The 16,718-nt window shown below is 34.8% G+C and overlaps 1 protein-coding gene across 2 annotated transcripts in view; it reads left to right on the plus strand.

The window, feature by feature from the left end:
• Window positions 1-16,718, plus strand: part of PAPSS1 (3'-phosphoadenosine 5'-phosphosulfate synthase 1) — a 147,856-nt gene that overhangs the window by 79,425 nt on the left and 51,713 nt on the right. For both annotated transcript variants that reach the window (XM_031943174.1, XM_012552004.3), the window contains 3 exons: window positions 1,915-2,028; window positions 4,325-4,436; window positions 12,881-13,086. In XM_031943174.1, coding sequence (XP_031799034.1) covers window positions 1,915-2,028; window positions 4,325-4,436; window positions 12,881-13,086 — 432 coding nt within the window. The remainder of the gene's footprint in view (window positions 1-1,914; window positions 2,029-4,324; window positions 4,437-12,880; window positions 13,087-16,718) is intronic.

The raw sequence follows: 16,718 nt of genomic DNA on the forward strand, positions 1-16,718 counted from the left end.
TTCTCTCTTTGTCCAAAGCAATATTCTTGTAGAACAGTGAATTGCAATAACATGTTTTCTACAGAAGAGCATGTTTAAAATGAAAACATTGGCTTCAGTATACTTAGAAAGTGTTAGTGCCCAAATTTTATTCTGTCACACAACCCTTCTTTTCTAGGACAAATGGAATTAAGTGTATTTTGTTACTATAAATTAATCTTAAAATACAACCAAGTTAAAAATCATACCTAGTAGTTTTAGCGTGTTATATGGAGCACTCTGGAATTGAAGAATTATTGGTTTTTAAAATTTTAATTTTTCAGTTAACAAGCATTCATATTTTTTCTTTGATCTTTACCCCCTACTCTGAACTGGAAAAAGAAAAAAAAAACCCAAAACAAAAAACCTTGTAATAAACATAAACAAAACAAATTCTCACATTGTGCTTATTTAATATCTATATCTGCTCATATCTTGCATCTGAGATATACATATCTCAGATGTCTCTATCAGGAGGTAATCTGCATAGTTTTATCACTGATTCTTTGGTATCATGATTGGTCCTTATATTGATCAGAGTTCTTAAGTCTTTCAAGGTTGTTTGTTTTTATAATGTTGTTATAGTATACTTGGTATCAATTCGTATAAGGCTTCCCAGGCATATCTGACCTATTCAACAGAAAGAAATTGACCCTCCTGTATGTGCCCATCAATTGGAGAATGTTTGATTAAATTGTGGTATATGAATGTTATGGAATATTATTGTTCTGTAAGAAACGACCAGCAGGATGAATACAGAGAGGCTTGGAGAGACTTACATGAACTGATGTTAAGTGAAATGAGCAGAACCAGGAGATCATTATATACCTCAACAACGATACTGTATGAGGATGTATTCTGATGGAAGTGGATTTCTTTGACAAAGAGAAGATCTAACTCAGTTTCAATTGATCAATGATGGACAGAAGCAGCTACACCCAAAGAAAGAATACTGTTTGCATTTTTGTTTTTCTTCGCAAATTATTTATACCTTCTGAATCCAATTCTCCCTGTGCAACAAGAAAACTGTTTGGTTCTGCACCTTGTATCTAGGATATACTGTAACCTATTTAACATGGATAGGACTGCTTGCCATCTGGGGGAGTGGGAGGAGGGAGGGAGGGGAAAAATCGGAACAGAAGTGAGTGCAAGGGATAATGTTGTAAAAAATTACCCTGGCATGGGTTCTGTCAATAAAATGTTATTAAAAAAAAAAAAAAAGAAATTGACCCTTAGTTAATGGGCTCAGATTGAAAAGAAATAGCATAAGAATACTTAAGAATGAAGTATTCACTGGTTTGCTATTTATTTATGACATCTTACATCATTTATGGAAATAACAAAACCTTTGCTTGAATAAGGTCTTACTTCTCCAGCCATTATGAGTTCTTGGTTGATCTTTTCAAGGACTTCTCATCCTTTGGACTCTATACCATAGTAGACAGCTTGAGTGATAGTGATCTTCATGTGGATCTTTTACATAGGATTTTCCAGGTTGGATTTACATTTCTGCTCTTGGATTTCCCTCTCCCCCTCCCGCTGTCCCATAAAGCTTCACTATCAATTATGTTCCATGAGCCAGTGGGGCAAAATAAGATTCACTTATAGAGTTTAACAATTTGTGCTAAAACAACCTACTCTGGATTTGGCCACTTTTGCTATCTTGTGAAGCATTGCTATCATGTGAAGCATTCTTAAATCCCCCAAATCAGCAAACAAAGAAAAACAGCTCCAAACTATTTGGATTGGGGGGTTAATGCATAGAAAATTTCTGAATGTTTATTCCAAAAGAGATAAATGTATTATTCAGTAGTTGTAAGGATGCCTTTTGAATAAATCTAAGCCATCTGAAAAAAATATTTAATGTTGTTTTTGTTTGTTTGTTTTTTTATATAGGATATTGTGCCTGTAGATGCATCTTATGAAGTAAAGGAGTTATACGTTCCAGAAAATAAACTTCAGCTGGCAAAAACAGATGCAGAAACTTTGCCAGCATTGAAAATAAATAAGGTAGGGGTCAGAGGACATTTATTTGCTTTGCAGACAAAATATCTATGGTTATCCCTACTGGTGAAATTGAACTAATGTATTTTTAACTGAATAGTAATGATAACTGACCTTGATATAGTTACATAACAAAACAATAATCATAGCTAACAAAGATTAGTCTGTTAAGATTTCCAGAGCATTTTATATTTGTTATTTGATCTCTATAAAAGCCCTTTTTATAGATAAGACAAATGAGGCTTTGAGAGGTTGACTTGTCCAGTATTATCTAGGTAGTTCTAAATGTCTGAAAAAGAATTTAAACCTTAGACTTCTTAACTCTCAAATCCAGTGCTCTTTCAATTATGCCTTAACAGCCATACTGAAAATATGTTTAAAAAACAAAACACATACACCCATACCCCTTTCCCTTATCTTCTGTTTTCCTTCAATTTTAAAAAAAGTTTCCATTCATCCATTATTTTTGATCTCAATAACAAGCATATTTATTTATAGCTATTTTCTAATAGATAGACTTGACTTGGTAATGGTATTGTAATTTCTTGTTTTGATGTGGACAGTTTTACTGAAATGGATCTGTGAACTTAACTTATGTACAGTCCTATGTCATAATGAATTATTACCAAATATCATTTTGATATTTCTTTTGAAATCTTGAAATTACCATAAGAGCATGTCCATCTCTTATCTTGACATTGTGACCACTCTGTCCTCCTTTCTTAAGCCTACATTGCTTTTGTGATATCTTTTTCTCTTGTGCGCCTTTGTAGCTCCTTGTTCATTATTCTGTAGCTTGCTGACCTTTGCCTCTCTGTATGGGACTTATTTTTAATTCTTTGGAGATTAGGATTCCATGAGTAGGAGCAGCTAGGTTAGGAAGACATTAGTTCCAAACCTGCATAGATACTTACTCATTGTGAGATCATGAACAAGTCATTTAACCTTTGTGTTTTCTTGGTTTCTTTTCCTGTAAAAGAGAAATAATACTAGCATCTACTTTACAATATCATTATGGGACCCAAATGAAATAACATTGCCATCTTATGTGAATGCTAACTTTTGTGAGCTAACCGTTTATTCAGCACCTACTATAAACATTTTTAGCAATACATTTTCCTTTTTTATGTTACTATCCCAAGGTCACTAAACAAGCACATTTCAGTTCTCTCAAGAAATTTTTAATACATTTTATTTATTCATGGCAAATATCTTGTTGGTGTAGAACTTTTAAGGTAGTGTATTGTTCTGCCAAATCAAATATTTTTTATAGTCAGTGAAGAGTATCACAGTGAGATCTTTTATTCTCACCATCTTTTGTTCATTTATTTTATGGTAAAAAACATGGTTTCCTCGTGGGGTAATCCTTGTCTATTCTTTTCTGAGTCATATAGCAATGTCAGATAAAAATATTTATGCTAATACCGTACTTGTTTTAGACATTGGTCTTCCAGAATGTTTTATTTAGTATTCTAAGCCATTCCAAGCCCAGCTATGATGGGAATGAAGCTTTGCTACTCTGAGCCTATCATTCCCAAATGGAGATGCCAATGGGAGACTCAAATGGGCTAATTTGGTGGAGAGATGCACTAGGGTGAGAAAAGAAGCTTGCTCTGCAGTCTGGATAATTAAGGCAACTATAACTTAGTAGCTCACTAGTCTCTAACTGGAAATTTTTGTTCTTAGTGTGGCTTGCTCTAGATTATGGAAAAATTTAATATTCTTCCCTGAAAAGTTGGTCTCCACTTATTTCAAAATACAATTCCTTAACAGCCCCATAAAGAAAGAGGTGAAGTACATTAGGTAACTATAATTCAGTTGTGCACATTCAGATTAAGATCTTTTTGATGGAACAACAAAAATTTATTTATTTATTTATTTATTTTTGGCATTATAAACAAGAATTATATTTAATAGAGACTTCTGTGTAATCTGTATAATGGTAATACTGTACCATTATTTTTATTTTTTTTTTTTTTTTAAATTTAATAGCTTTTTATTTACAGGATATATACATAGGTAACTTTACAGCATTAACAATTGCCAAACCTCTTGGAACAATAAAAATTTAAAAGTCACCTCCCCCAACCCGCAATAAACAAAATAAGTTCTTAAAGTTCATTGGTTTGCTTAGCACTGTGCTTAGCCTTAGCCAGGCTATGTGCCTGGCGTATAGTAGGTGCTTAATAAATGTTGGTCTAATGATGGATGAATATGATGCTCACTCTTGTTGTAATATGGCAGTTGGTTACTTTTAGCAAATAATGGATATGTGACTTTGCTTTTCTTTGTCATCTTTTAGTTGGACATGCAATGGGTGCAGGTGTTGGCAGAAGGCTGGGCAACTCCGTTAAATGGTTTCATGAGAGAGAGGGAATATCTGCAGTGCCTTCATTTTGATTGTCTGCTGGATGGTGAGGCATTTTACATTAAATAACACATTTATTTATAGAAATTCTGGATTTACTATTATTTTTTAATGTTTTCTACCTCCAAAATATTCCTCATAGTATAAAAGATATTTCAATACTGAAATTTCTTGTGAGGCCACATTTTTAAAAATTAGTTAAATTTTATTTTATTTTGACATTGATTTCCAATTTTTTTAATTCAGTTTTTTCTTTAAGAAATTTTTTTTTTTGTTTTTTAGAAAAAAGGAGGATGGAAGTAACTTGTTTTTCTTTTTGCCTTCCTGTTCTTTGATAAATGAGTGTTAGAAATTTTCAAATTAAAGGGTTGCATCTTTGAATTAATAAACAAAAAGTACCAGTGCATACAAAGATTCATATATATATGTTTCTCTGTAAAAATATTTGTAACCTCTAGAGAAAGAAGAGACACAGAAATCACATGTAGTCTTACACTCTCCCCCACCCCCCCCTTATTTTACAGATGAGTAGGTAGAATTTTAGGGTGCTTAAATGACAGTTTCTGGTAGAGCTGGGATTTGAACTTAGGTCCTATGAGTCTAGGTTGGTACATGTTCTATCACATTACCCTTTGTTTCACAGAAGTAATTGTAGCCTTTTGATTTTTAGAGAAAAATCGCTTATAGAATATAACTTCACTTCATCACTTCTTCAATTTAGAAGTGATGAAAAATAGTTTCTTATAATTTTCTTATTTTTTATTTTGCCAAACTAAAACAAAAAAGATAGGTAATGAAAAGTTTAAAATTCTCCTCAAGGGATGTTTAAATATTATGTATATTATGTTGAAAACATTTATGCATAAATACTTTCAACTTTTTCTAGATATAGTTTTCTAAGTATTTAAATGGTATCATAATTTTGATTTACTGACAGATATATAAAATCATGAAAGTTACTAAGGATCATGATAATCATTCTTAGTTTATAACAGTTAAAACCTAGACTAACCATCTTTAACTTTGCAAAGTAATTTTTATTGAAAAACATGAACAGCAAGAGTTAGTTGCCATTTCTTCTGTTGTAGAGGTCTTAACCTGAACACCGTGGTTTCAGGGCATCTGTGAACTTGAATGGGGGAAAAAACCCTTTATTTTTACTCATCTTGGTTTCCTTTGTAATCTTCTGCATTTTAGTTTATTCATTTTAAAAAATGATTCTCAGAGGAATCTCCAGGTTTCACCAGACTGCTAAAAGGGTCTGTGACACTGTGACATACTGAAAAAGTTAAGAATTCCTGCTCCATAGGAATGACTCTCTACATGTGATGTAAATAGATGCTTGCTATCCTTTGCTTCACCTAAAAGAGTTAGTAATTTTAAGGCAAACAGACATTAAAGTTTTTTTTTTCCCCAAAGAGATTTCTGTTGATACTTTGATTTCTGAAACAAACATTGTATATGTCATTTCAGCCTTGGGTGACTTCATTTAAACTAATCTACATGTATTTGTTGGACATTCATCCAAGAAAATCTCTTTTCTTAACATTTGAGCAAGGAACAAACACAGACAAATGGTTAAGGTTTGAACCTGACTAGCTGGTCAGGTTGAAGTGGGGAGAGAGGAGGAGGGCCTTCAATTGAGCCAGCCAACCTGTGAATCCTCCTTATAATATTGGTCTGGTGATAGTGAGATTAATATGGGTTTGGTTATTTTTTATGGACTTTTTCCCTTCCTCTTCTATATGTAAGAACTGTCTGTCTGCCATAATGTACTGTGTATGTTAGTCTCTGTTACCAGTAGGGATTCTGGTTTCTTTGGAAAGATGATATGTAGGACATTCCTCTCCTGCTTCAATTGGGAAGTGATGGTCTGCTTCTCTGGGATAAGTAGTTCCTAATACATAGTATCCAATACATGGACAACCAGGTGGTAGAGTGGACAGAGCTGATGTTCTGAAGATTTGAGTTCAAATTTGACCTCAGACACTTACTAGCTGTGTGACTGTGGGAAACTCACTCAATCCTGTTTGTCTCAGTTTTCTCATCTGTAAAATGAGCTAGGGAAATAAGTGGCAAACCACTCCAGTATTTTTGCCAAGAAAACTCCAAATGTGATCACTAAGAATCAGATAGGCCTGAAATGACTGAATAATATCACCATCACATACAGCATACCAGTTTTAGAAAGATACAGTCAGGAAATGCTAAATGTGTTTGAGGAATTATCCATTTAACATAAGAGCATAGGGATTATTTGGAACCAGGATTATTAATTGGAGATCTGTGGATAGATTTTTGAGAGCCTGTAAAATTAGATGAAGAAAAATATTACATAATTTATATTCCATCTCAAAATAAAATTTAGCATTTCCTTCAAATATTGAGAAACGGAATTCTGAGAAGTCTAGGTTTCTTCAGATTGACAAACCAGACCCCTTTGATGTGGAGACCTAGTCAAATATGAAGTTTCTAGTAATTTTTTTTTAATAGCTTTTTATTGACAGAACATATGCATGGGTAAATTTTCAACACTGACCCTTACAATTACCTCTGCTCAAACTTTTCCCTTCCTTCCCTTCACCCTTATCCCTAGATGGCAGGCAGTCTCATACATGTTAAATATGTTAAAGTATATCTTAAATACAATATATGTGTACATATTTATACAGTTCTCTTGTTGCACAAGAAAAATTGGATTTAGAAAGATAAAAATAACCTGGGAAGAAAAAAATGCAAGCAGTTCACACATTTCCCAGTGTTCTTTTGCTGGGTGTAGCTGGTTCTGTTCATCACTAATCAATTGGATCTGAATTAGATCCTCTCATTGCTGAAGATTGCTGCTTCCATCAGAGTTGATCCTCATATAGTATTGTTGTTGAAGTGTATAATAGTCTCCTGGTTCTGCTTATTTCACTTAGCCATCAGTTCATGTAAGTCTCTACAACCCTCTCTCTATTCATTTTGCTGGTCATTTCTTACAGAACAATAATATTGCATAACATTTATATACCATGTTGATAAGCATCCATTCAAATTCCAGTTTCTAACCACTACAAAAAGGACTGCCCCAAACAGTTTGGCACATACATGTCCCTTTCCCTTCTTTAATATCTCTTTGGGATATAAACCCAGTAGTAACACTGCTGGATCAAAGGGTATGCACAGTTTGATAACTTTTTGAGCATAGTCCCAAATTGTTCTTCAGAATGGTTGGATCCGTTCACAACTCCACCAATGCATCCGTGTCCCAGTTTGCCCACATTCCCTCCAACAATCGTCATTGTCTTTTCCTGTCATTTTAGCCAATCTGACAGGTATGTAGTGGTATCTCAGAGTTGTCTTAAATTGCATTTCTCTGATCAATAGTGATTTGGAACACTCTTTCATATGCGTTGTCTTAATTTGCATTTCTCTGATCAATAATGATTTGGAACACTTTCATATGAATAGAAATAATTTCAATTTCATCATCTGAAAATTGTCTGTTCATATCCTTTGACCATTTATCAATTGGAGAATGGCTTGAACTATTATAAATTTGAGTCAATTCTCTATTTTAGAAATGAAGCCTTTATCAGATCCTTTAACTTTAAAAATGTTTTCCCAGTTTATTGCTTCCCTTCTAATCTTGATGTAATCGAAATTTTCTGTTTTGTGATCAATAATAATCTCTAGTTCTTTTTTGGTCACAAATTCCTTCCTGCTCCACAAGTCTGAGAGGTAAACTATCTTATGTTCTTCTAATTTATTTATAATCTCATTCTTTATGCCTAAATCATGAACCCATTTTTCTCTATCTTGGTGTATAGTGTAAGTGTGGGTCCATGCCTAGTTTCTGCCATATTAATTTCTAATTTTCCCAGCAGTTTTTGTCAAATAGTGAATTCTTAACCCAAAAGTTGGGGTTTTTGGGTTTGTCAAATACTAGATTGCTATTGTTATTGACTATTTTGTCCTGTGAACCTAATTTATTCCACTGATCAACTAGTCTATTTCTCATCCAGTACCAAATGATTTTGGTGACTGCTGCTTTATAATATAGTTTTAGGTCAGGTATAGCTAGGCCACTTTCATTTGATTTTTTTTTTTTTTTTTCATTAGTTCCCTTGAAATTCTTGACCTTTTGTTCTTCCATATGAATTTTGTTGTTATTTTTTTTAGGTCATTAAAATAATTTCTTGAGAGTCTGATTGGTATAATACTAAATAAACAGATAATTTTAGGTAGCATTATCATCTTTATTATATTCGCTTGGCCTATCCAAGAGCACTTAATATTTTTTCCAGTTATTTAGATCTGACTTTATTTGTGTGGAAAGTGTTTTGTAGTTTTGTTCATGTAGTTCCTGACTTTCCTTTGGCAGATAGATTCTCAAATATTTTATACTATTGACAGTTATTTTAAATGGAATTTCTTTTTTTATCTCTTGCTGTTGGATTTTGTTGGTGATGTATAAAAATGCTGAGTATTTATGTGGATTTATTTTGTATCCTGCAACTTTGCTAAAGTTGTGTATTATTTCTATGGTATTCTTTTTCCAAAACACAGCCAGGTGATAAAAGTTCAGATGTTTTATTGTGTCCTTCAATATAGCCCGGCTAGCTCAGTCAGTAGAGCATGAGACTCTTAATCTCGGGGTTCTGGGTTCGAGCCCCACATTGGGCGCCAAAATGTGGGTGTTCTTTTTCCAAAACACAGCCAAGTGATAAACGTTCAGATCTTTTATTGTTTTCTCAATATAGCCTTGTTAGCTCAGAGGCCTATCTCTGCTTGGTTCCAAGAGATCTTGCAGCTTTATCCTTGGCTTCTGCCTCTGCTTTCTCTAAAGGTTTGTCCTTCTGATTCCAGCCAGCACCAAGGCAGAAGATGCAATGAATCTCTTGCCTCAAAGATAAGGCTTGTGGGCTTCCTCCCAGAGTGCTTCTCTCTGATCCCAGTCAATGTTCTGGAGAAATTCCTTACAGAGTGCTCCTCTCTGACCCTAGTCAATGTTCCCAAGAAAAAACTCTCTGAAGCTCTAAGAGCTTCCCATATATATATATATATATATATATGATCTCCCAAAGGTTAACTCCTCTTTCTGGAGAGAGAGGGATTCTGGGTTATCTCCCAGAGTGCTCTCTGGCCCTAAGGGAAGTATGAATTCGGATATCTCATACTAAGCCATACTAAGTCCTGAAATCTCCCAAACGTGTGAACTCCATTGAGTACTTAAATACTTATGAGCCTCTCTAAAGGTGTGAACACAAGCATCGTTTCTATCAGTTGTACTTAGTACCTTGTTTCAAGTTCTGGCCCAAAATATCTCCTTCTAAGATCAAATCAATCATGTTGAACCATGCCAAATTAGATAATTATTGTCTCTATCAACTCCAATGGCTTAACAATTTGTAAAGATTCCAACAATTTCTAATAGATTTTTAGTAGAATCTCTGGGATTCTCTATGTATATCATCATATCATCTGCAAAGAGTAAGAATTTGGTTTCCTCATTACCAAAGATCTATCATAGCTAACTTTTCTAGTGTTTGGCTCACCTCTTTAACATCTTTCTTATTTATTTTGGGGTTTGATTTATCTAGTTCTGAGATGCAAGGTTGAGATCTCCCACTTTTATAGTTTTGCTGTCTATTCCTTTTTGCAGCTCTCTTAACTTCTCCTTTAAGAATTTAGATGCCACTTATCTCTTGCTGTTGGATTTTGTTGGTGATGTATAAAAATGCTGAGTATGTGGATTTATTTTGTATACACCACTTGGTGCATATATGTTTAATATTGAGATTGCTTTGTTATCTATGCTACCCTTTAGCAAGATATAGTACCCTTCCTTATCTCTTTTAATTAGATCAATTTTTGCTTTTGTTTGTTCTGAGATCAGGATGGCTACCCCTGCTTTTTTGACTTTACCTGAAGCATAATAGATTCTGCTCTAGCTTTTTACCTTTACTACTCTGTATGTATTGCTCTGCTTTAAGTGTATTTCCTGTAAACAACATATTGTAGGATTCTGACTTTTAATCCAGTCTGCTACCTGCCTCCACTTTATGGGGGAGATTACCCCATTCATATTTATGGTTAAAATGACTAATTCTGTATTTCCTGACAACTTGTTTATCCCAGATTATGCTTTTCTCTTTTCTCTCTCCTTCACCCCCTTGCATTATACAACCCTCTGCTTTAGAGTCCCTCCCCTTTTCTTAAACCTTTCCCTTCTAATTTCTGTATTCCCTTCTATTTAGCTTACTCCTTTTCTTTTCACTTTTCCCCTTCCAGTTTTCAATGAGGTGGAAGAAGTTTCTCTGCAACAAAAATACATCTAATTTTTTCTCTTTGAGCCAGTTCTGATTAGAGTAAGAGTCACACTATGTTCATCCCCCTTCCTTCTTTCCCTCAGATAGTAAGTTTCCTTTGCCTCTTTGTGAGATGTAGTACCTCCATTTTTTCCTTTTTCTGGTATAATTTCCTTTCCACTTGTAGCTTCTTTTTTTAATATTATAACAGTAAAACCAAGTTATACATTTATTCTTTATGTATATTCATAACAGAAATATAGCTCCCAAGATTTCTTTTTACTTTTTTATATTTTTCTTGAGTCCTATATTTGGAAGTCAAACTTTTTGTTTAGTTCCAATTTTTTCATCAAAAATAGGTGGAATTCACCTATTTTATTGAATGTCCATCTTCTTCCCTGGAAGAAAATGCTCATTTTGGCTCGGTAAGTTATTCTTGGCTGCATACAATAGTGTCTAGGCTCTTTTTTTATCATGATTTTTAGGAATTCCAATAATCCTCAGATTATCTCTCTTAGATTTGTTTTCCGGGTCTGTTGTTTTCCCAAGTAGGTATTTAACATTTTTTTTTCTATTATTTGTTTTTGTTTTACTGATTTTTGGTGTCTCCTTGAGTCATTCATTTCCATTTGTCACTCTGATTTTTAATGAATTATTTTCTTCATTTACTTTTTAAATTTTTTTGTAATTGTCCAATTGAGTTGTTTTATTATATGGAATGTTTTTCTATTTCGCCAATTTTGTTTTTTAGAGAGCTATATTCTTTTTCCGATTCACTAATTCTGTTTTCCTTGAAATTGTTCACCTTTTCCAATTCATTAATTCAGTTTTTCAGGGAGTTGATTTCTTTATCCACTCTATCTTTAAATGAATGGGATGACTTATCCAGATCTTCTTGCCAAGCTTCCCTTTCCTTTCCCCATTTTTCTTCTAGCTCTCTTGTAAGACTCTTTTCAATTTCTTCTGTAAGATCCTTGTATGGTGGTGACCAGATCATATCCCTCTTTGAGGTTTCATTTAGAGACAGTCTAGTTTTAGTCTCCTCAGGGTTTGAAATCTGCACTCTTTCAGTATAGAAGCTGTCTATAGTTAGCCTACTTTAATTTTTTATTCATTTTTACAAAAAAGAAACAACCCCCATCCCTCCCAAACACACACACACACACACACAACAACAACAACAACAACAACAACAACTGTAGTCTGCTTTTGGGGCAGTGTGGTATCAACAGGAAGTAGTACTGAAGCAGCAGTGAGACAACAATGACTGTGCTGGATCAGCCTCTGCACTAGGATTAGCATCTATGCTATGGTCAGAGTCTGTGTGCTGAGTCCCTCCCGGTATTGGGTGGGTGTGGCCTGGTCCCGAAAGACTGTAGCATTTTGGGGTTATAGTCTTTACCCCCTGTGTTTATAGCTTCTCTGCTGATCTATTGGCTTGCTGCCAGAGCACAGTAGCCACACTGTTGTAAAGTTCTCCTCGCAAATTTTCCGCTGGTTGAGACCAGCCCCTGCCCCCTTCAGTCTGCTCAGCTTGAGCTGTCTTCCATGCTTTCACTACCTATCTGCCTGAGTCTATGCCTGGCCTAGCTGACCTGCCCATGAACCAAAACATACCTTTTCTGGTGAATTTCGAGGATATTCTGTTGGTAATGTGTTGTACTCCCAATATTCGTGGGTTTTGACAATTAAGCACTAATTCTGAGACCTTTCATAATAGAAGTAGTCTGAGAGTAAGAAAGAGCTTAGATGGAGGCATGTATCCTCTCTGCCATCTTGACTCTGCCCCCTCCAGTGATTGTTTAATGAAGGTGACTATGGTAAGTCAGGCACTGCATTCAGCCTTCTCCATTCTTCACTTTATGCCTTGTTGTATTTTCTTACACTAGTTAAAACAATAGCTCTGTGATCCACAGCATGAGTCAGTGCAATTTATGGGTTGATGTAGAATCAGTGTTGATTATATTTCACTTGGGCATTTTTCTAAATCAGAGGTGCTGGTTAGTAGTAGATCTGCCTCCCCTGAAAGACAGTTACTTCTCTGTCTGCATTTTATATGTATTTTCTAAGTACCAGTGGAACATGATTATAAACTTGAACCCTAAATGGTTTAACACTAAGAATACTCCTAAACTTTCGAATGCCTGATAATGTGGAACTTATGTATGCATGTTTTTTTTCCCCCTTTGTCCTGTAGGAGGAGTAATTAATTTGTCAGTGCCTATTGTACTGTCAGCTACTCAAGAGGATAGAGAGAGACTGGATGGCTGTACAGCATTTGCCCTGATGTATGAAGGTCGTCGAGTTGCCATCCTTCGAAATCCCGAGTTCTTTGAACACAGAAAAGAGGAACGCTGTGCTAGACAGTGGGGAACAACATGCAAGGAACATCCATACATCAAGGTTATATTAACTCTCTTCCCTCCAAGTATTTACATTTACAGTGGTCTTTCTGAGCTTATCTTTTATCATGATCATTTTGATCTCCCTATTGGCTGCAGCATGAGTTCAGCTGGAATAAATCTTTTCAAAATAATTTGATCCCTTTGTTTCTACATAATAACTGGGCTAGGGGTTAGGAGAATGCCATGGAAATAATATACCTGTATTTCATTAAGGAATTTGGTTGATTATCTCACATTACTATTGTGAACTGAATGAGGAAATGAGGCTAGATTTCTTACAAGCAGAACCTGAAATATTTGATAACATATCTATCATGAAATAAGAAGTAAATTTAGTCTGTGTGGCTTTGAAAGAAAGACCTAGAACCAATGGGCTCTTTCAGGCCCCTGTTATGTCAAGATAATATACCCCATTCTATCTCTCTCTTTCCTCTTCTATTAGTATACTTCTTTTTCTCACCTTTTAATTTTATTGTTTTAGGTAAGTATCCCTTCCTATTTAATTCACATCTATGCCCTCTGTTTATATTTATTCCTTCTAATTGCCCTAATAGTAAGACAGTTTTTAAGAGTTACAAGTATCATTTCCCCATTAAGAATTCAAACAGTTTAACCTTACTGAATCCCTTTTGATTTCTTCTTATTTATCTTTTTATGCTTCTCTTGAATCTTGTATTTGGGAAGTCAGAATTTTTATTCATCTTTGTTCTTTTCATCAGAAATTCTTGAAATTTTCTTTGTTTCACTGAATGACCGTTTTTGTTTCACTGAATGACAGTTTCCCTTCAGAAGGATTGTACTCACTTTTGCTGCTTAGGTAGTTCTTGATTGTAATCCTACTTCTTTTACCCTCAGTAATATGTTCCAAGCCCTCTGATTTTTTTAATGTAAAAATTGTTTAATTTTGTGGTTTTCTGGAGGCAGCCTTAGTTTCGGTTAAAATAAATAATTACTCCAAAATCTCAGCCAGCTGGTAAAAATGCAAACGTTTATTTCTCCTTCCAAATTAGCCCGGTTAGTTGAGGCCTAACTCTCTGCTTGGTTCCAAGAGATCTTGCAGCTTTGTCCTTGGTTTTTGCCTCTGCTTTCTTCAGTCTACAGCCAGCACCAAGTTGGAAGATGCAATGAATCTCTTGCCTTGAAGATAGGGCTTGTGGGTTCCAAGAGCTCTCTCTCCGACTTCAAGTAAAACTCTCTCGAGCTCCTAAGAAAAACTCCCCCAAGAATCCTCTCGAGTAACTAACCCCAAGCTCTAAGAGCTTCCTGTTATATCTGATCTCCCAAAGGTTAACTCTGCCTTCTGGAGGGAGAGGGATTCTGGGTTATCTCCCAGCATGCTCTCTGGCCCTAAGGGAGGTGTGAATTCGGTGTTTCTTTCTAAACCCTGAATTCTTCCAAACATGTGAACTCCATTGAGTACTTGGATATTTATGAGCTCTCTAAAGGTGTGAACACAAGCATTGTTTCCATCAGTATTAGCAACTTATCACCTTGTAAGGATTTGCTCTAAAGTGTGAACCAATAAGCACTGTATCAATTCTACTGAGTTAACACCAGGATTCTGACATCACCCTTGAGTTTTCACCTTGTTTCAAGTTGAGTTGACACTAGGATTCCAACGGTTTAATCTGACAAGTCTGTGATAATTGAATTGTTTCTTTTTGGCTGCTTGCGATATTTTCCCTTGACCTGGGATCTCTGGAATTTTGCTATAATATTCCTGGGAGTTTTCATTTTGATACCTCTTTCAGGAGGTGATTAGTGGATTCTTTCATTTTCTATTTTATCTGGTTTAAGAATATCACCACAGTTTTTCTTGATAATTTCTTGAAAGATGATACCTAGGCTCTTTTTTTGATCATGGTTTTCAGAGAGTCCAATAATTCTTATATTACCTCTCCTGGATCTATTTTCCAGGTCACTTGTTTTTCTAATAAGATATTTCACATTATCTTGGATTTTTTTCATTATTTTGATTTTGTTTGATCATTTCTTGATGTCTCATAAAGTCATTAGCTTCCACATGCCCAATTTTCTTCAGTGAGCTTTTGTATCTTCTTTTCCATTTGGCCAGTTCTACTTTTTAAGGAATTATTCTCTTCAGTGAATTTTTGTATATCTTTGGGCTCTTTTTTTTTTTAATCATTTGCCTTATTTTTTTTAAGTGTTATTTCTTTTAGTATTTTTTTTTTGTGCTACCCTTACCAAACTGTTCACCCTTTTTTCATGATTTTTTGTCATCATTCTCATTCTTCCCAGTTTTTCCTCTGCCTCTTTTATTCAATTTTAAAAATGCTTTTTGAATTCTTCCTTGTCCAGAGGACAGGAGAGAGAACAAAAAGAGAACATTTTATATTCTCTTTTGAGGCTTTGGATGTAGCATTTTGATTTTGTTGCCTTTTTATGTTTGTGTTTTGATCTTTTTTATCATTATAGTGAAGATCTTTTTCTGCTCTTTGTTCACTTTTCTAACCTACTTCTTGATTTTAAACTCTATGCTAAAGTAGAGCTCTGTTTCCAGAGTGGAGGGTGCTATCCCAAGTTTCAGGTGTTTTTTGCAGCTTTTTTTGTTTGTTTGTTTGTTTTTGATTTTTTAATAGATAATTATGGGGACCTGTAAGTTTGCAATTCTTATAAGGTGGTGTGATCTAGGATGAGATGTGTTTACTCATTTTCTGGTCTGCTGAGAGACAATAAGCACTCTTTTCTGCCCTGAAAGTGTGACGAGGGTCTCAGTTCCTTTGTGGCCTAAAGCTCTGGTATACTAGTGTTCCTCCTTGCCCTGGAACTGAATTCCAGAACTGTAATTCAGATCTACATATGGGCAGTGCAATAGAATCTTATCTTCAGTGCCAGCAAAGAGACCCCTGCAATCTCCTTTTGACCTCTTTACCCATCTCTGAGATGAGAGATTTGAAAATTGCCACTGTTGCTACTGCCATTGATTCAGTCCCTCCCAAGATCTCCTGTGTTTTGCTGGACTGTATTGGACTGTGCTCCATCGTCACTCTGGTATAACATACCTTTGCTGTCCACTTTATAAATTATCTTGGACTGGAAGATTGTTTCATCTTGTCCTTTATGGGTTCTACAACTCCAGAAATTGTTTTGAGACCTCTCTTAAAATAAAAATTGGAGGGGTTTCATGGAGAACTCAGAGGAGGGCCCTATCTTTTCTCTGCCATCTTGGTCCCATTCTCCTCTTTAATGTTCTTGAAATGACTTTTATTGTTAATTAGATGAAGATTTATTTTTTCAGTCTTCTTTCTTCTTCTGGTTTATACTGTTTTTCATAGATAAACTTCATTTGACTACTGTCTGATTTAGCACAAATTAGTTTGAGTCCAAATTAATGAAGTCTTTTTTCAGGGGGAGAGTGGGGGAAGCATGCTGGATTTATCCCCTTCTTTCTCTCTCTCTCTCTTTTAACATTAATACATATTTATAGGATAAAATAAAGATTTTTATTACTTAATATAATAAAAAAGATGATTTTACATGATACTACAAATCTGCTAACTTGCTGTTTCTTTCAAATATATAACAATAGATATCATATTGTTATCATATAAATTTCTTTTTTTTTTTTTTGCCATCTTCTCATTTCTCCTAGAGATAGCTGTCATCAGA

The sequence above is a fragment of the Sarcophilus harrisii genome, chromosome 6 (assembly GCF_902635505.1).
Source record: "Sarcophilus harrisii chromosome 6, mSarHar1.11, whole genome shotgun sequence".
Taxonomy (NCBI): domain Eukaryota; kingdom Metazoa; phylum Chordata; class Mammalia; order Dasyuromorphia; family Dasyuridae; genus Sarcophilus; species Sarcophilus harrisii.